Below are 22,670 nucleotides of genomic sequence, written 5' to 3' on the forward strand. Positions count from 1 at the left end.
TAAATGCATAGAATGCATACTAGTACATTTTTTTCACCACATGCTTAATTTTTGTGGGTTTTCAGTGCAACTTACTTGGAAATGTTCTTTAAAATGCAGCTGACAAAAATTATGAAGATCTGACTGTGTGAAGCAGTAAAGGCCTACCATCTCCTTAAAGTGAAGCATTTAATTTTCCGGTATTATGTCTTTATTTTCTGAGCAGTCTAACGCAAAACTAGAAAGTTATCAGATTTGTGTCCTACTCGCTGACCTCACTGGGGCTTGTGTGAGCTTTGCTGACTGGCATAAATGTAAAGTCGGTGAGCTCCTGTCTCCCAGGCTTGTCTGTCATTCTGACATGTTCATTCGAATGGCAGGTGCTGATGAACCAGCCCTGGTGGGCCGCCGACTCCAGTGTGTTCCAGCACCCCTTCTTCTTCCTGTAGAAGGTGAAGCCCTTCGAATCTTTTGTGTCTGAGGTAGGCAGCTGGGAGATGTCCTTCTTCTGTGAGGTAGAAGGGAGTGGTCAGCAGCACAGCCCCATGGGCTCTTGGAGCTCAGAGCCAAGGAGGGCCAGCAGCTCTCTAGCCGGCTTTCCCGAGGGCGGGGGGGGGGGGGGGGGGGGGGGGTTCCCTGTGGCCCCGGCCCAGGGGAGAGGCATAGCGGGGAGCGAGGGGCACTGCCGGCCTGGCCTTCCCCTTTGGGGTGGCTGAGAGGACAGGACGCTGGGTGGGAATGAGCGCTCACCTTCAGCTGGAGGGTGGGCCGGCCTTTCTTCTTGTCCATCTCACAGTAAAGACACAGCTTTCCTCCTGAGACGGCCAGGAAAACGGGGTTTCCCTTGTCACCCGCTGAGCTCAGGCGAGAGGCTAAGACGTAGAAGGTCTCTGGGGAAAGAGTCACAGAAAGCAGGGTGGTCCTCAGAGCAGGATGAGCCTTCTGTCTGTGGGGCTGCAGGCTCCTTCCCTCGGGTGCAAGCCTCCTCCTCCCCCACAGACCAGAGAGACTCCCCTCAGATCTTGTGCCCTCAGACCCTCCACTCCACACTGCATTCCCAGCAGCCCCCGGGGCTGCTCCACCCACTGCCTGCCCCCTGCTGGAGCTGGAGGTGTCCTACAGCCTGAGCAGAGCCCCAGTTGGAAGGACTTGGGGGACAGAAAACAGGAGAGAGAGAGAGAGAGAGAGAGAGAGAGAGAGAGAGTCACCTGGGCTTGTGGAGGTTTTTTTGTGAACTGCTATGAGGGTCCCACCGTTCAGCACCAATACTTTGTGGTCCGCGTCGTAAAAGCTGAATTTCTGTGGTTCTGGGTTCTTCACTTTTGGATCTGCATGAATATAACCAGATGTCAACACTTCACATTGAAAATGGAAAACTCAATCCTTCTTAGGCCACAGGAGGGTCCCAGCCCAGCCCTCCTCCTGCCTGTGGGCTCGGACATCAGCCCACTGAAGACCTCCCCACGCCAGGCTCCCTGCCTTGCTCCAGACCAGCGATTCAGCACATGTGTGAGCACGTGGGTTCCCAATTTTGACACGTGGGTTCAACCCAAGCTCTGTGACTTACTGCTCTAGAACATAACAGACGTCACTATTCTCTCCAAACCTCATGTCCTCGTGTGTAGAATGGGGGTAAGAACAGCACCTACCTCGCAGGGGTGTTGACAGGATTAAAACGCTTACTCAAATGAACGACACTTAGCCAGGTGTCTGAGCTGTTAATCATTACTATGTTCATCGTTATTCTTCTTAACCGCTCTGCTGCTCCCAGCAGTGCCTGAGGGAAACCCATCCTGGCACTGGACAGGCCAATGGAGGGGCAGTGGCAGGTGCAAGGTGGAGGCAGGAAGCACAGGAGGCCGCATCCTGAGACCAGCTGGCCCTGCAGGCTCGTCAGAAAGCAGCATGCCTTGAGCCTGGCCTTCGAAGAACCTCCCTGAATGGGCAGGACCAGCCGCAGCAGTGGCCAGGGCACTTCCCAAGGAGGGCTCCTGAGAGGGCATTCAGGCCAGCCCTGCCCGCAGACACCCTCCCCACTGGGCCTCTGACAGCGAAGGCGGCCCGCCCTCTCCGGGGCTCAGGCACTTGATGGGTGGAGTGGGAGCCCACAGTGGTCCAATGGGTGGTGGTTGTGAAATGTCAGACATGGTGATACAGTAACCACTGCACCGAGTGATTCTACCGTGTAACTATCTGTGACAGTAATTACACCCAGAGATGAACTCGGAGGCTCACTCTCCTCCCATCAGTAAGACTGTCTGTCTCCTCCCGCCCTGGGAACAGGGACTCTTCTGTGACACTGGCTCTCTGCCGCCTCCTCCCTGGAGCACTGCTCAGCCCTTCTGGGTGGAGGCTTCTCCCCTGGGCGGTCACAGTCCTCTGCAGGCACACCTGTGGCACAGGGCTGGTGTCCCTGTCTCGTCTCCCTACAGCACGAGAAGGTCCTGCGTGCAGGTACCTGTCTGACCTGGCACAGTCCTCCTGGGCCCCAGCCTAGTGCCCCAAGGGTGCTTATGACAGGATAGGTGGCCCAGGCCAGACCCTAAGTAACTGCAATGACATGGGGTCACGTGAGGTCCGGGGATCACAGCCTGGCTTACACTAGAATCTCCCAGGAGCTTTCTGGGCCCAGCCCAGACATTCTGAGTTCATGGGACTGATGCAGGTTGATTCAGAATCATGAAACCAGATAAACTCTATACCTTCCAACTTCTCACCTACAACTCTGCCTTCCCATCAGCCCCAGGGCTGGCACTGCTGCTGGTCTGAGCGCCACCTGGCTGCATGTTGGACCACCTGGTGGGTGATGTTTTAAGACCATGGGTGCCTGGGCCTCACACCCTGAGATTCTGATTCAATTGGTCCAGACTGACACCCAGGCAAGCTATGTAAGTTGCATTTCTAGCACTAACATCGTGCTTTTTAACTCTGAAATATAGGGTAACCCCAACAAATGCATGCACACACTTTGAATAATAATAAAGGCAGTGATAGATTTCATTTTCAAAATGAACTATCACCTGCTAAAGTGTGCGTACATTTTTGGGGCACCCTGTATTTCCTAAATCTGTCCTCTTACTTCTGTTCCCTCCTGTCACAGCCTGACTTGGGCCCCCATCTCCGCTCAGGCCTGTGCATGTCCTCTCTCGCACCTTTCCTGACCCCAATCCATCCTGCTGTTGTCCTTCCAGAGGCCTTGGTCCAGCTTCGTGTTCCAGGGGCTGGTGTTTTCCCTGGAAGCAGTGGCCCCCACTGCTGTGCACCAGTCACCTGATGTCTGCACAAACAGCCTCCTGAGCCTCAGACCCCGAGTTTCTAATGCGAGAGTCTATGTGGAGCCAGAGACTCTTCATTCCCCAGATTTCCAGGAGGAGCTGCTGCTGCTGGTCCCGGGACCACACACTGAGCACCTCTGCCCCCGGGTGGGCGGGGGCACCAGACGGGCACAGTGCGGAGCAGAAGCAGAAGCCTCCACCCACAGGGCCAACCCAACCAAACCCTGAGGCAGCCGCAGTGTGGCTCCCAGGGACGCGGGGCCATCCTGGCACCGTGTGCACCTCGTCTCCTGTGGGGCTCACTGCCCTTTCCCCAGGAGGAACCGAGGCTCGGTGTGCACCCATGGCTTGCGGTGGAGCTGGGACTCAGGCCACGGGCTCCTGACTCTGCCCTGGGCAGGGGGTGAGGGGGCGGGAGCCTGAAACCTGACTGGGCAGACAGATGTTGTAGTTCCTCCGATCCCAGCATCTGTCGCTTACACCCTGTGCACCTGGGCAGGGAGCCCCCCTCCCCCTCAGTGTCTGCACCTGGAACGTGGTGATGCTAGCATTTCTCCTGGGTTACTGTGGGACGGGTTCTAGCTCAGTGGGCCTGGGGCACCCATGGTGTGGGCCCCCACGCCCCTCCGGCCCAGTTCCTGGTTTTCACGGGCGCTGTGGGGAAGTCACGGTTGCCAGCAACAGGCAGAGGAAGCTGGATGGTTCCCAGGCTCAAAGGCTTGTTTCTCCTGAGCCCCTCGGGGGTATGTGTGACCTCTCTCTCTGCAGAAACCAAAGCCCATCTTTCCTGTTGGTCCTGCTAAGAGGTGCTTCTACAAAGGAGAAGCGTCAGCCCCACCCCGCACCCGTAGGTGTCCCCGTCTCTGGTTCTCCCCCTCCCCTGAGAGGGCCCTGAGGTACCGTCCCCACCCCACCCTGTCCAGGCCCCAGGCCGTACCTGCCGTGGCCAAGCTGAGGGAGGGGGAGCTCAGGCCAGGCTCCAGGGCGCCTTGGGCTGGGTCTGGAATGAGAGACAGTGAGGTTGGGTGTTTCAGGGACCAGGAGCACCAGGGCCCATTTAATGCCTTACCTGTTTGTGTGTGTTTTCAGAAGCACTAAGAAGAGAGGCAGTGGTGACATTAAAAATAACTTTTCTGGTCAAAAATGCTGGGGAGCGGAGGTGAACTGGAGCTGAGTGCAGAGCCCGCCATCGCACGTGCACAGCTCAGGGCAGAGCATCCCTCACCCTCCACCCAAGACTGAGGAGCACCCGCCCGGGGGGAACCAGACGCAGGGCTCACCAGCTTCGGGAGAAGAGCCAGTCTGTGCTCTGAGAGCAGGACCTGCCAGCCCGGCTCTGCCACCGCTGGGCCACCGCTGGGCCACCGCTGCGGCCTCACACCACCCGGAGCTGCGTGTCCCCACGGGACCCCACGTGTCCCCGGCTCGGACAGCCCCGGCTTCCGAGAAGCAGAGGGCACTGACGACAGAGGCAGCGCCAGGACACGGCTCAGTGTCGCCGGTCCAAGTTCCCGGTCCAGGGCCTGCCCAGGAGCCACCCGCAGCCCTGCTCCAGGAGCGGGCGGGTCCCCACCTCCCTGTGGTTACCCTTAGTGGACCCACAGTTGTCAGACCAACGTCCTGATTTTAGCTTCGAACTGTGACGGCCACGTGTGAGTCCACAGCTCCAGACGTGGCCTCTGGCGTGTCCCAGGCCCTTCCCCTCACACTCGCACACTGGACAGCCATGTGGGTCAGCGTTTTGCTTTCAATGTCTCACTTGAGCCAGTGCCCAGTGCTTCTTCCTGGGAGGGCTCAGAAGCACTGGGTCACTGCCCACCGAGACGCAGGCCCCTCCTCGGCTGGGCTGGGCTGGGCAGGCAGGGGCACGAGGTGCGAGTGGAGGGTTCAAAACCATCTGATGGGAAGTCAGGACCTCACGCCCCAGCCGCTGGTAAAGTTGACCCATTTATCCGCCATCGGCTGCCCAGGTCACCTGAGATTAAGCTTCATTTCCCCTTGAGGATTTCTGTTCTCGGATTCATCTACCAGGGAGATTCCCAATGCTCCATCCCCATGCAGGGTCCTGGAGGCAGGCGCCTGTGCAGGCTCCTCTGGGAGAGGGGGGTGCGGGGGGTGGGGAGGAATCTTCACAAGCACCTCACCTTCTGCGCTGCCCTGGGCTCCGGCCCCTCCCCCATCTGCAGAGTCCACCTGCACTCCTGCGCTCTCCTCCTGAAAGGACATCGTCAGGGTGATGAAATGACGCCCGGAGCCTGGGATGAAGGGCAGGACCTGAGGGAACAGGAAGGACACTGTCACGGCCCCGTCTGGCCAGGACAGCTTGCCGATGCCCTGGGTGTGCCGCCGGCTGCCGGCTGCCCTCTCTGCCCCGAACTGTTGGCTGCATCAGGGCGGCCGTGCTGGGCGAGCATGCTCTTCCCTCCAGCGCTCCTTCGCTTTCTGCCCCTACAAAGTGACTCTTTCCAACCTGTGGATCTTTTATGGATCTTGGCAACATTTTATAAAAATGACATAGAAAGTTCAAACTGCACTGCTCTAATCCCAGGGCTGGCAAACTATAGCCCACAGGCCAAGTCATCCCACTCCTGTTTTTGTTTTTGTTTTTTTAAAAATTTTAAAATATATTTTATTGATGTTTTACAGACAGGAAGGGAGAGGGATAGAGAGTTAGAAACATCAATGAGAGAGAAACATCGATCAGCTGCCTCCTGCACACCCCACACTGGGGATGTGCCCGAAACCAAGGTACATGCCCTTGACTGGAAGCCAACCTGGGACCCTTCAGTCCACAGGCCGATGCTCTATCCACTGAGCCAAACCTGTCAGGATAATTTTTTTAAAATTTATTTATTGATTTGAGAGAGAGAGAGAGCGAGAGAGGAAGGGAGAGATAGAAACATCGAGTTGTTGTTCCACTTATACATTCATTGGTTGATTCTTGTAAGTGCCCTGATTGGGGATCTACCCTGCAATCTTGGCATATTGGATGGCACTCTAACCATCCCAGCCAAGGTCCACTCTTGTTTTTTAAATAAAGTTTTATTGGAACACAGCCATCTATATGTCATCTGTGGCTGCTCTCCAGCTACACAGCAGAGATGAATATTCAAGGAGAGATAGTAAAGCCTATAATGCTGACTGTCCCAATCTTTATAGGAAAAAAATCACACACACACACACCGAACCTCCTTGCAGTCTAATCTTTGCAAAGAAAGGCAGTTTCTTTGCAGCCTCTTGTCATGGAAAACGGAGCCTCCAAACTCTCCCAGGAGGCTCAGCTCCTGCTGTGTTAAGAAGGCTGACACAAGGGACCCCTTCCCCCAATATCATGCCTCACTTCTCACTCAGTTCACTCAGAATCTTTCCCAGCATCAGCTCAGGACAACACTGTGAGGGCAGAGGCAAGAATTCTTATTCTTGAAAACCTTCAAGATGAAAAGTTTTCAAGAAGAAAACCTCGAGAGATTTCTCAAGGGCCATACCACTTTTAAGATTGCAGGTGGGGCCTGACCAGTGTGGTTCCGTGGGCTGGGTGTCCTTCCATGCACCAGAAGGTTGCCAGTTCAATTCCCAATCAGGGCACATGCCCAGGTTGTGGGCTTGATCCCTGGTAGGAGGCGGGCCTATCGATGTTTCTCTCTCTCCCTCTCCTTTCCTCTCTCTCTCAAAATCAATAAAAAAAATACTTTTAAAACATTGTTGATGGTCAATTTATGTAGAAAACCAAACCTCCAAGAAAGGCTTAAGCGTGTGACAAAGGGAAGTAAACGGTTTCACAAAAAGTAAACATGAAAAGGAAGGGCTCCAGGGCCCGGCAGCCAGGACTGTGGGGAAAGGCGGGGATGGTCCCTGTGGCCCTGGGATAGGGAGACCTGGAGGATTTTTCACAGATGCACAGGTACCACTATTTGATTTTATATTTGGTTTTTGTCTGCATCCCCTGAACCCACAAAGCACAATTACCTTTGCAGTTTGGGGGGTAAGTAAGGGACACAGAGAAGAAGGCAGAGAATTTGGCAGCCACGGGCCACCAGACAAGAGGTGTCTGGCAGAAATGTGGGTGCCCAAATATGTGCTCCTGGGGGAGAACAGGGTGACGCCCAAGAGGGAGGCCCCCGGGTGTCCCTGGGAGCTGCTTATGGGGGCCACCTACATCAGCATCAGTGCAAGTGGGGTCCACAAGGCTCCCTAAAGAAGCAGGGCATTAGGCACTTGAGATCCATCGCTTCCCACCTAGGGACGCTCAAAATATGGGGGCCCAATATCTCTTTCTGAAGCCCAGTACTTCCCAGACTTTGAAATCAGTTCAGCCTTCAGACCAGGTCCCAGCGTCTCCCTAAGGTGTCCTAAGCTCCGTGTGGGCCTGGCCCTGCAACAAGGCCCTGCTCAGTGGGGAAGCCATCCTAGGAGACAGCGCGTGGCTGTTGGGCTGAAACAGCGGAGGGGCAGGGAGGGCGTCTGGTTACCCATTGTGTCTGTTGGCCTCTTGTGTGGGGGGTGAGGACCACCTACCTGGGCCAGGGATCCCCGCGATCTGTGGCTCTGTCTTGGGCCCTTGGGCCTCTGGTCTTTGTCTTCGAAATCTCTGACCTGGAGGAACCAGGCCTTACCCTTCTTATGAATAATGTTGGGGAGTATATATATAAAAGCCACGACAGCATTCCTTTAGCCAATGATAACAGCATCTTAGGTTATCAGTCGTCATCGCCTGCCATTTTGCAATGTGTGCACATTAGCAAAATTCCTATGGGTCATGTCACTCTGCCAAGGACCGGGCCACCTCCCTTCAGCACATTTCAAGGTGCTCGAGACAGACAGGGTGGCTGCCCATGTACGCCAACAACAAAGGGGTGGGGAAGAGACCTGAGGGAAAGAAAGGCAGACGCAAGGTGGTCAGGCAGTGGCAGGTGCTCCAAGAAGTCCCGCCCTCACGTGGGATCTTTGCCCCAGTCCCGGTGCAATGCCCATGTCCCCGAATAAAAGGCCCTGCTGGCATCTCTCCTCCAGATGCACTCCAGGACGTCACGGACATCTCCCTCCACCTTTCCTTCAACGGGGACATGCAAAGCTCCCCAAAGACCAGCTTCTCTCTACAGCCCACCGGGTGTTCCCGTGTGCTCTGCATTGTATTTGCTCCTGTCCATTCACAACACCAAAACCAGCCAGTCAATTCAGGTGAAAGTCCACACAACCAAGTAAGGTCACAGCTTCTGGGCACCACCACCAGCAGCACAGGACTAGAGCGCAGGCCTTTGTGAGCGTGTGGTGGCTCCGTCCCTTAAATGGTCTCTCCTTCTATGGTTTTCCATGCACACATCTACATACATGCAGGCAGAAAAGTGTTCTGTAGATCCTTTTGTAACACGCCTTTCCTACAATGCATCTTGCTTTTTCTACTCAATATGATACCTCGGGTTGTTTCATGTGATCAATGCTTTGCTGAAACAGGATTTTTTATAGCTGCAAGTTACTTCATTCTTCATCTAAAGGCCTGGAAAAAGGTTATTCCCTTGAGAGCTGGAATTAAAATCCCTATTTTGTCTGTTAAATTCCTAAGAAAGAGATCTTTGGAGAATTTCTTCATAAACCTTTGGGATGGGGACCAGACGGTGAAGGAAAAGGTGAAGTAAAAGCAAAGTCAAGACCGTCACTAAACTGTCTCCCAGGCAGGCGCTCCTGTTCCCAGGGCCCAGGAGGAGATGGGGTGGGAGGAGCCCTGTAGGTTCTGCAGGAAATAGACCTGTAGAGACCCTGCCCTGGGCTCCAGAGGGAGGTCACCTCGGCAAGGGGGTGTGATGTCGTGGGTGTGGAGCACATACTGCAAAGTCCCTGTAGTGCCCTCGACACAACCTCAATGAACCTGGCAATCTGATCCCCGTTGATGCACAACAGGATGCTCTCTGTTTGCTCATTTGCGTTTTTATTTGTTGGAGGTTGAGGAAGAGGACAAGGGTCATTTGTGAATAAACATTATTAAACTAATCCCCAGTGTTGAACATCAGGTCTTCATTTTTACACTCTTATATACAATGCCATGCTAAATATGCTTGGACTTAAGCCTTTGCATACATCACTGATTATGTTCCTGGGATAAATTCCTAGAAGTGTAATTGCTGGATCAAAGCATATACATATCTTCCTTATATACTTTTAAAAATTTTGCATCACACAATGAATTTAAAATTTTTTTATTGATTGATTTTAAAGAGAGAGTGAGAGAGAGAGAGAGAGAGAGAGAGAGAGAGATTTGTTGTTCCTTATTTATGTATTCATTGGTTGATTCTTTTATGTGCCCCAACCAGGGATCGAACCGGAAACCTTAACTTATTGGGACAACATTCTAACCAACTGAGGTAGCTGGCCAGGACTTACAATGACTTTTAAGGAATCTAATTTAAGAAATCTTTTTTCGCTTACCTAATCACTCCTTACAGAGCCATCACCATTCAGACTTTTTGACATGCTATATTTTTCTGCTTGTGTGTGTATTTGATGCATGTATTTTTTTCTGTGTGTATGGGGATGTTTACATGCTTTACGTATATATACTTTGTGTACATGTATGTTTTCATAAAGTGTTTACGTCTTTTATGTGTATGTGTGTTGTATTTTGTGTGTATATATTATTGTGTGCTGTGTGTTTTGTGGTTGAATGTGTTTTGTGTATATGTTATATGTGCATTGTCTATGCTGTGGGTATTTTGTGTGTGTGCTGTGTGTGTATGTTTTATTGGTGTGTGCATGTTTTTTTAATATATTTTTATTGATTTCAGAGAGGAAGGGAGAGGGAGAGAGAGATAGAGACATCAATGATGAGAGAGAATCATTGATCGGTGTCTCCTGCACACCCCACACTGGGGATCAAGCCTACAGTCTGGGTGGGCATGTGTCCTGACTGGGAATCAAACCTTGACCTCCTGGTTCATGGGTCAACGCTCAACCACTGAGCCACACTCGCCAGGCAGTGTGTGCATGTTTTTATGTGTATGTTTTGGAGGCAGCCTTCCTTTCCTCGGTGTGTGTACAGCACAGACAGCGCTCAGTGTAAATGAACACCGGGTTCATGTACATACCAGGTTTCCTGGGCGTTGGGCCAAATGCAAATGCGCAGAATTACAAGGGTCCACTTCGGACCAGCCCCACAATCAGGGAGCAGAAGCTGCTGGGACATCTGCCATCATTTCCCAAGAACTGAGAAGTGGCCAGCTGCACAGCTGCGGGCCCGGGGATTCCAGCCATCCTCGCTGCCGCTCTGCGACATTCTGAGGCCCCTGCCCCACTGAGGGGTCCCACCTGCAAACGTGCCATAGGCTGTGAGTATTAACAGAGACGGGGGACACTCTGAAGAGAATGTTCACAAATTTCTCTTCCTGAGATTTCCAAAGGCACCTCACCCCGACTACAAGTACATTTTTAAACTCTGTCACTATACAATGTCTTAGGATGTCATCCCAGCCATAAGCTCCAAGTGTCCATGACCCTCGGGGCACTAGGCTGGGGCCCAGGAGGACTGTGCCAGGTCAGACAGGTACCTGCACGCAGGACCTTCCAGTGCTGTAGGGAGATGAGACAGGGACACCAGCCCTGTGCCACAGGTGTGCCTGCAGAGACTGTGACCGCCCAGGGGGGAAGCCTCCATGCAGAGGGGCTGAGCAGTGCTCCAGGGAGGAGGCGGCAGAGAGCCAGTGTCACAGAAGAGTCCCTGTTCCCAGGGCGGGAGGAGACAGACAGTTTTATTGATGGGAGGAGAGTGAGCCTCCGAGTTCATCTCTGGGTGTAATTACTGTCACAGATAGTTACACGGTAGAATCACTAGGCACAGTGGTTACTGTATCACCATGTCTGACATTTCACAACCACCACCCATTGGCCCACTGTGGGCTCCCACTCCACCCATCAAGTGCCTGAGCCCCGCAGAGGGCGGGCCGCCTTCGCTGTCAGAGGCCCAGTGGGGAGGGCGTCTGCGGGCAGGGCTGGCCTGAACACCCTCTCAGGAGCCCTGCCCTGGGAAGTGCCCTGGCCACTGCTGTGGCTGCTCCTGCCCATTCAGGGAGGTTCTTCGAAGGCCAGGCTCAAGGCCTGCCACTTTCTGATGGGCCTGCAGGGCCAGCTGGTCTCAGGATGCGGCCTCCTGTGCTTCCTGCCTCCACCTTGCACCTGCCACTGCCCCTCCATTGGCCCGGCCAGTGCCAGGACATGTCCCAGTGCTGCCCCAGGAGAGGGCACAGGACAGAGACTTAAGAAGAAAAACTACAACAATAATAATAAACAATTTATTGGTCTTTTCTCCATGGTCCAGGCACCTTGCTAAATACTGTTCACTAAATAACTTTTTAAATTCTTCCAACAACCCTATTTGGTCAGCCCTGCGACCATCCTCATTTCATGGTGGAGGAAACGGAGGGGGAAGAATTTAGAAGGTGCTCTGGGTCCCACACTGACGCAGGCAGACCTCGGGGATCCTGCAGGTGCGAGTTTGGTCACCAACCACCACAATAAAGTGAGCATCGCAAGGAAGCCGTGGTGATCGTCTGCTGGTGGCGGGTCTTGCCTTCAATTGTACAGACACAACGTCTGTGAAGTGCGATGAAATGGGGTCCGCCTTGTGTGAGAGGGCGCAGGTTTGTGCTCACGTCTGCTTAACTCCAGAGCCCAGGGGGCTAAGAAGGCAGGTCGCAAGCCTTTCACTAAACTGCAGGGTGACGGACACAGTGAGAGCCGGCTCAGGCCTCCGCTCGCGAGGTGAGATGCTGCTACGTGCTGGTCATATGGATCCGGTTCTGATGACAACCAAAGTCCCACGGCTTTCAGTGTTTAGGTCACGTACCTAAACAGAGGGCTATGGCGGGGGGCGCCCTCTCAGTCTATGGCTCTTCCCTCCTTGCTGACTGGGGGTCATGAAGCCTCACATCTGGGTGCATGCTCCTCCTGGAAGGACACGGGGTGTCCACACGGCGAGGGCCCACAGTCCTGGAGGACACCTGCTGGGCAGACACAATGCTCAGCGGGGCAGCTAGTCCGAGGCCTGGCCCCAGTCGGGGGAGTGATGGGAAGCCCAACTGAGCGTAAGTTCTGCAGCCCCAAGATCAAGAGCTGGAGGCTGACTCCTCCACCCTGCATCACACAGAGGCTTCCCCTCTCAGATCTGCCCAGTCGTGCACGGCAGGATGGCAGCAGGGCGCACTGTCCATTCCGGAACTAGCCACGCCCAGGGCTGGGCAGTGCTGGGAAACTGACCCGCAGTAGACGCCCAGGTGACATTCTGTCGGTGTCCGGAGCACAGGCCTGAGGGAGCAGGAGAAGCAGTGTGTCTGTGAGCGATCGGCAGGTAAGACGGGAACCAGTCCCACCCAGACAGCAGGTGGGAGGGACAAGGAATCTGGGTCAGACGATGTCACACGTCCAGCTGGCCATCGTCCAGCATCTGAGAGGCCATCAGCAGGCGGCAGGGGCCTCAGAAGACCAGGAACTCCTAAGGGGCCACAGAACAGTGAGCAGGACAGAATCCAGATCAGGACAGAGTCAGAAGGTGGAAAAATGACGGGATGTCATGTTTGCTATAAAAGCTTTAGAAGCCAATGAAGAGATGGCTGCAATCCCATAATTATTGTCATTAGCTAACATCTCCTGGCCGTCTGTCTCTCTTGCAACCTCCCACCTCCCACCAGTGTCTGTAGGCAAATGTTTGACATGTATTCCACAGACAGTATGTATGGTATTCCATACACGTCCATGAAGGCAGATGTATTCATCTCATTGGGCAGATGTTTTTTTATAAAATCTGAATGTCTTCTTAGAGTTTGGGGCTTGGAGCATGTGGCTGTGTTACCTATTCAACTTTTTAAAAACAATAACAATGAATGCAAATTCTCAGATCATATCTTGGAGATTCTGGTTGAGCAGATCCAGGGTTAAGCCCAGAACGTGCATTTCTACGAAGCTACCCAAGCAATTCTGGTGCAGGTGGTTCCAGATCGCACTTGGAGGAACACCACCTCTTCCTGATGTGTTTTCTTTGAAACACAGTAACATGCATGACACAGCTGAGAGCTAGTTGGGGTGACTGGGCTCCAGCAACTGTACTAACAGTGTGTAGCGTAGCCCCAAATCCAGACCCCAGCCAGCATTCTGCTGCAACCAAGAAAGGAAATGTCGCCTGGAACATGGGCATGAACCGCAGCAGGGCTGTGAGTCAGGGCAGGGAGGGCTTCCCTGAGGACGGGACTCTTGAACTAAGCTCTGAAGAAGACATGGTTTTTAACTAACCAAAGAGGGGCTGGGGGGCTCCTTTGGGGTCATAATTATTTCTATTGTTAATGTTAGAATGAGCAGCAGTAAAGGTAGAGTAATGACGACCCCATGGGGGCCTGGCAGGTCAGGGCTCAAGTACCTCATCTGTGGGCCTTTGATCTTCACACTTCCCTTCCATGGGAGAGGAGAAGGGCCACTGCCCCAGAGGCACAGCGAGCTCACAGCACCCCTTCCTTCATCCCCACCCCCTCCCCAGGCATCCATAAACCCAGTTTCCTGATGGTGAATAAGACAGATTGCTCATGAAGGTCTACCTACAAGATGAAGCTTTTGGGCATGCCCTGGGCATTCTTCCACTCTGAATGCCTTCCCTGGAAAGTTGACATTTTGAGCTGACTTCTGATCCTTAATCAGCCCAGACCATCCCTGCGACTCTGTTCTGTCCCTCACGCAGTGGCCATTCCATCCCAACTCCACCCCATTCTCACCTGAAGAACAGACAGAAAAAACAGGTTTTTCTTATTCTTTTCCTCTTTGATCCGTGAATTGTGCTTGGGCCTGACATGCACCAAGGTAGGAGCTATGAGGTGAAGGAGTCATGAGCTCTTCTCAGTATTTCAAAAATTCAGAAAAGAAATACATATTGAACCACATGAAGGCCTTCCCAATTAACCCAGGAATTTGGGTCTGTCTGCTTTTATTAGTAGATGGAATTACCTCAATTCTGTGCTGTGATTTGATAATCTTGTACTGAGCAAAAGTTGTAATTGACCATTGAATGGCTTTAGTACGTGGTTTAAAACATTAATTCTTGTTTAGTAGATGCAGTTTATTTATAAAAATCCATCAAAAATCCACTGTGGGGTTAGAGAGGTTCTCAGGGTGCAAAGACCAGGAACCCTGACACAGCAGAGAGACTGGTTTTGAATCCTGGCTCCGTCTCTCCCAGCTTTGTGACCTGGCTCACCTCAGCTTTGCTCATCCCAATTCCTCCTGTTGTAAAGTAAGATCATATTGGCCAACTCTGGCAGCTGCTAAAATCAGAGGTACAGCACAGAGAACAGGGCCTGAGGCATGTGGGGAGTCCACAGGTGTTCTGATGAGGACGACAGTGAGGATGGTGAAGATGATGATGATGAAGGTGGTAGTGATGACGATGGATGGTGACATGATGATGGTGGTGCTGATGAAGAAAGTTACCAGGGCTGACCGGCAGACCCTGAACAACAGATGAATGGATGACTCTAACACATGTTTCTGGGAAAGAGGGGGCTAAGGCACTGCTTGGGTGTTGCCGCCAAGTAGCCCTGTTCGCCTGCCTCCTTTGGCTTTTATTGTCATACCAGCTGGAACTAAAATTAACCTCTAGATACAATTAGCAAGGTACGCATCCTTGAGAAAGGATATGCTCTACAAGGTAGGGTCTTTAAAGACTAAACATTGAGAGTCTAACAAAACACCCCGAGGGAAGGATGCTCAGGACCTCCCTGTACCTTCCTTTGCACTTTCCTGCAAATCTAGAATTATTTCTCATTAAAAAGTGTTTTAAAAGCCCATATCATTCTCATTTTAAAAGGCCCCTTTTGCTCTTGGAACTCGCATGTGTAAATAATGATCAAGATACAGCACTAAATGGTCCCTGGCCTCCGGGAACTGACAGTTCCTGCTGATTCCTTTTTGTAACCCTGGCCAAGTCACTTCTCTTCTCTGGCCCTCAATTTCCCGTCTTCAAAATGAAGATCAAATGACATAAAAACTCTTGCATTTCTTGAGATGAAGGGCCTCATAAGGACTGGGAAGGATGCCACGTAATATCAATATGGGAGTTTTATTCAGTCAGTCATAAAAGACAGAGGGCAACAGCAGGATGTGGCAACTATAGAGACCATATGGAAATGAGGACCACTGGGCACTGGGTCTGGGCCCTGCAGCCCAGTTGGGCGTGGCAGCTGGTAGAGTGTGGGAGCTTCTGGAAAACATGCGAGCTAAAGAGGGGGGATGAGGAAGATGTGGGAGCAGTACCAGTGGCTTCGTAGTCAAGCCACACCCCCTCATGAGTAGGAGGACCCAGCCTGCAAGCAGAACTCCACCCTGCCCTCCTGGAAGTCCCCATGGTTGGCAGGATTTGGTCATGCTCTCACTGCCCGAAGCTGGTGACTAGGAGCCGACATACTCAGGACATTATACCCAGTTCCATCTCTTAGCCAATGACTCTCATTTTTATATCTTTCACCCTCACTTCTCCCATGGAATCAGACTGGGTTATTCAACTACCAACTTGACATTGACACCTGGCCCCAAACTGCAAATGGCCAAAACCAAGCTCTTGATTCCCTGTCACCTAAACCTGTTTCCTCCCCGTGTTCCCCTCAGGATCTGCACCCTGACCTGCCATCCCTCCCACAGGCTATGAACCTGTCCCTGTGGCTTTACCTCTGAGGTGTATTCCAAGCCTGTCCACTTCTCTCTGTCCCCATGGTTACCACCCAGCCCCAAGGCATCTTCTTCCTCTGGACCTGCCCCGAATAAGATGATCCTCCTACGATGTAAATTAGATCCTGTCACTCCCTGCTTAAAACTCTCCATTAATTTCCTGCCCGGCTGTATTGGCTCAGTGATTGAACATCGACCTATGAATCAGGAGATCATGGTTCGATACCCGGACAGGGCACATGCCTGGGTCACAGGCTCGATCCCCAGTGTGGGGTATGCAGGAGGCAGCCGATCAAGGATTCTCTCTCATCACTGATGTTTCCATCTCCCTCTCCCTTTCTCTCAGAAATCAATAAAAATATATACTTTTTTTAAAAAGAAATATGAAGAAAGCAAGCATTGTGCAGCTTTCTTCAGTTAAAAAATAAACACACAAAAAACCCTCCAATGGTTTCCTGTCTCCCTTAAAACAAAATCCAAACTCCTCACCGAGGTTGATAGGCTCCACCTTGTGCACCCCACTCCTGCTCTGACTCACACGCTGTGCTGCACGGGCCTCCTTTGTCCCTTCAGACCTGGAGGGTCCACTGCCAGAGGGGAGGCTCCTCCCAGACCTTCCCTGGCTCCTTCTCACAGGCACCCTTCGTCACCATCCCTAACCAACCTCTCCAGGTTGCGGACCTGCCGCCCACCCCACATCACCTAGTTCATTGTCCTCATTGAACATGTCACTCTCTGAATATTTTCATCATTTGTTATGGTAACTGAGCCGGCCCCTTGCTTTCTCTACTATGAAAACACAGCTTTATGTGAGCAGGCATCTCGTCCATATTGCCACCCAGGGGCACACAGTAGATGCCCAATAATATTTGTTAAACGAAAGAATACTGAAGTGTTGCGGCCAAAGGTAAACTGAGTGGGGGCGGGGGGGTGAAAGGATTAAGGAAAGACAGATAAGAGAATGAAAGCTGGGTCTCGGTGGGATGCTGCTCCCTGATGAGGAGACAGCGCCGGCGCCCACAAGCCGTGTCTTTATTTTAAAGCAGATGCCACGAGGCAAAGTAGGGGCGTGATCAAGTTGTTTACAGCATTCTCGTGAGCTTCAACCTCACTTAACTACATGCACCCGAACTCTATCACAAGGCACGTGGGGCTACGTGTTCGGACCAAAGGTTCAAGCTTACACCCACAGCCGTTGGCTATGATTGTGCTGAGAGGGCCCTGCCCTCCAGCTGGGACTTGCACGTGGCAATGAGAGGACCCTGTCCTTTCATTAGTCCAAGGCTTGGACCTGGCCAAAACACTGTAGCCGTGCCCCACACTGAAGGCTCCCTGTGGCTCCCTGGCTATGTAGATATGCTTGCCCTGGTTTCCAGAGCTCAATGAAGATTCTTTTTTTTCCCTTTTTTTGAATATTGTTTTCACTTAAGAAACTCAAACATGACTATGGTCTGGAAATTCCTATAAAAAATGGCTATAAGGAAGAGGTATGGTAGTCCCCCCTTACCTGTGGAGGGGGACTTTCCAGGACCCCCAGTGGACACCTGAAGCCACCATAGTACCAAACCCTATCTATACTGCTTCCTCCTATAATGCATACCTATGGCGAAATTAATTCATAAATTAAGGACAGCACTAACCAATGCTAAACTAGAACAGTTACAACATTACACTGTAATGAAAGTTATGTAAATGGCTTTAGGGCCCTTACTAAGAAAACAGGGGTGGCGAACGCAAGCACTGCATACGGGGATGTCCATGAGCTCATGGAGATGAGTGTAAGTGACTAACGGGCGGTGAGCGTGTGCAGCATGGAGAAGCGGGACCAAGGGATGACCCACATCCTGGGTGGGACGGAGCAGGATTTCCTCACACCACGCAGAATGGCATGCAGTTTCAAACGTACGAGTTATTTCTGAAATTTTCCATTTAATATTTTCAAACCGCAGTTGAGCGTGGGCAACTGAAGATGCAGAAAGTGAAACCGCACTGAGGGGCACTTTGTAACACCGCAGGGAAAAAACATGTTAGCGTGATTGCTTTTGTAAAAAAAAAAAAAAAAAAACATAAAAAACATTGTACAAGTATACTTTTTACTGCATGGAGGTGGAATAATACATTTGTGTTGTTTTTTTTAATATACCTTTATTGATTTCAGAGAGGAAGGGAGCGATAGAAACATCCACGATGAGAGAGAATCACCGGTCGGCTGCCTCCTGCACACCCCCCACTGGGGATCAAACCCACAACCCGGGCATGTTTGCAGGCATGTACCCCTGACCAGAATCGAACCTGGGACCCTTCGGTCCTCAGGCCAACACTCTATCCACTGAGCCAAACCGGCTAGGGCAGCAGTGGTTGCTTTTGAAAGGTGCGGTTAATAATGCTTTTCTTTCATTTTTCCACATTTTTCAATTCTCTGCAATAGCCTTATTTTACCTGGATAACTAGGACCTATGGTCATTTACTGGAAACCTGAGTCTGGTCATTAACCTGGGAAATCACCTCGGGGGCGGGGGAGGGGAGGGGGGAGGGGAGATGGGGGGAGGGCGAGAATTGGGACCAGCAGCCAGGCTCTGACTAGCAGGAGCCAGGCAGACACAAGCTGTGCCTACTGCCTGGGGCCCAGGCCTGGGCTTCCCTGGGTGTGGAAAGAGCAGAAAGAAGAGAAAAGCTCCAGGACCCCGGAGATCAGCAGCTCAGAAAGTGATGGAGACAGTCACCATGGCTGTGCTGAGGCTCTGTGGCTGCTGGGTGTCTGACAACTGGGCAAAGACCTGCAAAAACCCTCCCTGAACCCCACCTGCTGGAGAGGAGAGTGCTTATGACCATGTACACGCTGGGCCACCTGGATCTCCTCGGGCAGCTCACAGTTCATTCATCTCTATGTAGTGTGTGCCAGGCACGAAGCCGGTGCGGGAGCCACCTGGGGAGTCACTGCCATGGTGGTACCCGCATGATGCTCACAGTCTCAGGAGTGCCAGGCAAGGGGTGCAGAGAAGAGGGCTTTTCCAGCAGAGAAAGTAGCAAAAACCAGGCCAGGGGCTGAGGAGACGCTGCCTGTCCTGGGGATGGCCTCAGCGCAGGTTGGACTGGAGGTGAGGCCGAGGAGCTGGCCCAGCAGCCACATGTGCCCTCCAGGCAGGAGAGGCTGTCCCAAGGTGGTCCTGGTAGGAGGCTCCCTTTCGTAGCAGTGTGAAAGCTCCATGTGGGCAGAGAAGGGCTGAGCTGGAGACAAGTTAAGAAGCTGAGCCATGAGTCAGGGAATGAGGGCATCTGAACCCTGGGCAGGTGCAGGGCCTGGGGAGAAGCAGGCACCAAGGAGTAGAGAGAGGCAGGTGGTACAGGCCTGTCCCTACCTCTGACTGGGATGAGCCATCCCCCCATGGCAAAGAGCAGGGAAAGCAGGACAAGACAGAGATGGGCTTGGGCATGCCTGGAGGAGCATGGAGTCAGGAGGAACGGTGTAACGCTGACTAGACCGCGAGAAATGCAAGTCTGCATTTCCATGGCACTTCCGGGAGGGCTTATACCTAAGCAAGAAGAGTAACTAGCCAGTTACAGGTGTTTTGTTTTGGGGTTTTTTTGTTTGTTTGTTTGTTTGTTTGTTTATCAAATTGTTAAATTAAGAATCAAATAAAGAAGTTAAGAAAGCCCTAGCTGTTTTGGCTCAGTGGATAGAGTGTTGGCCTGCGGACTGAAGGGTCCCAGGTTTGATTCCAGTCAGGGGCACATGCCCGGGTTGCAGGCTCAATTCCCAGTAGGGGGCGTGCAGGAGGCAGCTGATCAATGATTCTCCTCGTTGATGTCTCTATCTCTCTCTCCCTCTCTCTTCCTCTCTGAAATCAATAAAAATATTTTTTTTTTTAAAAAAAAGAAGTTAAGAGAAGGGCAGGTGTGGTCTCCATGTGGACATGCTCAGATCTGCTGGGCCAACCCCTTTGGTAGGTGTGTGACTGTCATCCGTGACTGTCTATTATAGATGCAAGGACAGCTCTGGACAGGTTCATTGGCCCCAAGGCTTCCCCTGAAGTCGTCTCTCTGAGGGTTTACAGACCAGACACAAACACCTAAAGACCAGCTCTCACAAACATGCAAACCAAGGCAAAAAAGAGACTTTTGAAAGGTCAGAAGCCATACTTTACTCGAGAAGACAAGGAGGATCTGAAGCGATGGCAATTTCCCCCTGGATGTTACCTTTCCAAATTTTCTCAATTCGCTTTCAATTGCTTTTCAGTGAAGGGAACACACAAATATTATATTTATGAGAACTCAAGGGCAGGAAGCAAGGAGAGGGTCTCCGCGTATTTGGCCAGATGCTTGGCTTCCATGAATCCGTTTCACAGATGATCCAGGAAAAAGACTCACAAAACGCACAGTTGTTGCAAAATCAGGAAAACCACTTCGCACACGCCTCGGCTTCCCAGGCCAGTGTCACAACCAAAAACACTTGTTGTGGTTGATGACGCGTCACAGAGTTGAGCGGTGTGGCAAGAAAGGACAAACAAAAGGGCCTCTGGGTGACAATGGCCGCCAGCACAGAGGAGCTGGTCTGTGGAAGGCGGGAGGAAGGGACAGCTTCTGTGACCACATCAGGGAGGGCCTTGTGCCCGGAATGCATAGCATTTAAATCATGCACCCCAATTGCAAAGTCTTCTGCTGCTCATTATCTTACCTGACCACTCCTATGAGGATCATTAGAGCTGACAAAGGGCTTGTACACAAAATGGATAAAGAATGAGAAATAAATATGAAACTCTTCTGTAATGATTCAAAGACCCAATTATAAGGTCGGGATGGTTCCCCCACACCCACCAAGCAATTCTCTGCCACAGCAGCTGGATGTCTTACAATTTAACCCAATTCTGGCTCTAGCTACCTGGAGGTAGTGGCAGAGCGCACAGGTAAAGGCTCAGCCCCACCAGACTGCCTCCCCACCCTCACTTCAGACCCAGTTGCAAGCTCAGGTTATCACCTGTGCTTCTGACTGACCAGCTATAGATCAGAGGTTCCAATACCCGTACCTGGGGTCTGATTAATTTGCTAGAACAACTCACAAAACTCAGGAAAACACCAGTTTATTCAAAGACAGGATAGCCCTAGCTGGTTTGTCTCAGTGGATAGAGCATCGGCCTGCGGACTGAAGGGTCCCAGGTTCAATTCCGATCAAGGGCACATGCCTGGGTTGCTGGCTCGATCCCTAGTAGGGGCATGCAGGAGGCAGCCGATCAATGATTCTCTCTCATCATTGATGTTTCTATCTCTCTTTCCCTCTTCCTTCCTCTCTGAAATCATTAAAAATATTTTTTTTTTTTAAAAGATAGGGTAGAGAAACCAAGATGGTAGCATAGGTAAATACCGGAAATTGCTGCCTCCGACAACAACTTCAAAAATACAACTAAAAGACAGAACGGTCATCATCCAGAACCACAGGAAGGCTGGCTGAGTGGAAATTCTACAACTAGAAGGAAAGAGAAGAGCACACAGACTCAGATTAGCTAAGAAAGTAAAGTGCAGAGGTACGGAGGCTCCTGCGGGCGGGGAAAGGGACTGGCACCTGAGGACTCGGCTGTCTTTTTGAATCGGGAGGGAGTCACAAGCTCCCGACTGCTCTGAACTCCAGTTCCAGGAAATCTCTGGGGTCCCAGGGCTCATACGGGGAGAAACTGGACGGTCTGGCAGCAGGCAGAACTCGGAACTTGAGGGCGGCTTTCCCTCAGAGGTGCTGGCAGCAATTACCGGGACACTGAGGGCAGGGCTGAGAATCAGCCATAGCTGCTTGCTCCGCCCTGTTGATTCCGAGACCCCGCCCCATCCAGGCTGCTGCAAAGGCTTTTGCATATGAATGCCCGGGTCCTTTGCAACCTGAAAATTACCTAACAAATTGCAGCTGGGCCAGACAGACCCAGAATTTCCAAGAGAAGGCCCAAGGCCCCACAGCAGCTTGCATTGCTTCACAGCTGGGCCTCATCTGGGCACCCCTAAACCCCCCAAAAAGGAAGGGGAATCTGCATATCTCTTCGTAGCTCCTGCTGGGTAACCTCAGGAAGAGGCTTAATTAGCACCTCCTTAGATCCAAGAGCCAGTGTACCCAGTGGTCAGAGTGGGACCATCCAGATTACAACTCCTCAGATTCATAAGGAACACACTCAGGGGGCAGACTCAGTGAGCATCGAAGCCCCACTGAAGCAAGTTTTGCCCCAGAAGGGTGTCTTCAGCACAGAAGTTCTCCCACTGCAGACACAGCTGATTCTCACTGCCAATTGGCCTGGAGGTCAATTCCTCCCAGTGACACCTAAAACAATCAAGGCATAACTACAACAAGACTGTTCACAAAGCCCACAAGGGGGTACACCAAGAGTGTCCACCTCAGGTAACTGGGGAGGCTGAGCCACTGGGCCCTGTAGGACACCTAGCACACAAAGCCACTCTACCAACACAGGGAAGCAGACAAAATGTGAAGACAAAGAAACAGGTCACAAATGACAGAAATGGAGGACAGCAAACGACTGGATATAGAGTTCAAAACCACATTTCTAAGATTTTTCAAGAATTTATGGAAACCGCCGGTAAATGTAGTGAGATCCTCAAGAAATCTAGTGAGACCCTCGATGTTGTGATAAAGAACCAACTAGAAATTAAGCATACACTGACTGAAATAAAGAATATTATACAGACTCCCAACAGCAGACCAGAGAATCGCAAGAATCAAGTCAAAGATTTGAAATA

The 22,670-nt window shown here is 51.8% G+C and overlaps 1 protein-coding gene across 1 annotated transcript; it reads right to left on the minus strand.

The window, feature by feature from the left end:
• Positions 1-241: 241 nt before the first annotated feature.
• Positions 242-14,678, minus strand: IL37 (interleukin 37). Its single transcript, XM_070428323.1, has 6 exons — positions 14,559-14,678; positions 5,399-5,528; positions 4,192-4,254; positions 1,188-1,334; positions 730-869; positions 242-487 (listed from the first exon to the last, which is right to left on the minus strand). Exons 1-6 carry the CDS (start codon positions 14,676-14,678, stop codon positions 242-244), a joined length of 846 nt encoding a protein of 281 aa, XP_070284424.1.
• Positions 14,679-22,670: the final 7,992 nt, after the last annotated feature.

The sequence above is a fragment of the Myotis yumanensis genome, unplaced genomic scaffold (assembly GCF_028538775.1).
Source record: "Myotis yumanensis isolate MYYU_CA2020_CCGP unplaced genomic scaffold, mMyoYum1.0.hap1 SCAF_11, whole genome shotgun sequence".
In the NCBI taxonomy this organism is placed as follows: domain Eukaryota; kingdom Metazoa; phylum Chordata; class Mammalia; order Chiroptera; family Vespertilionidae; genus Myotis; species Myotis yumanensis.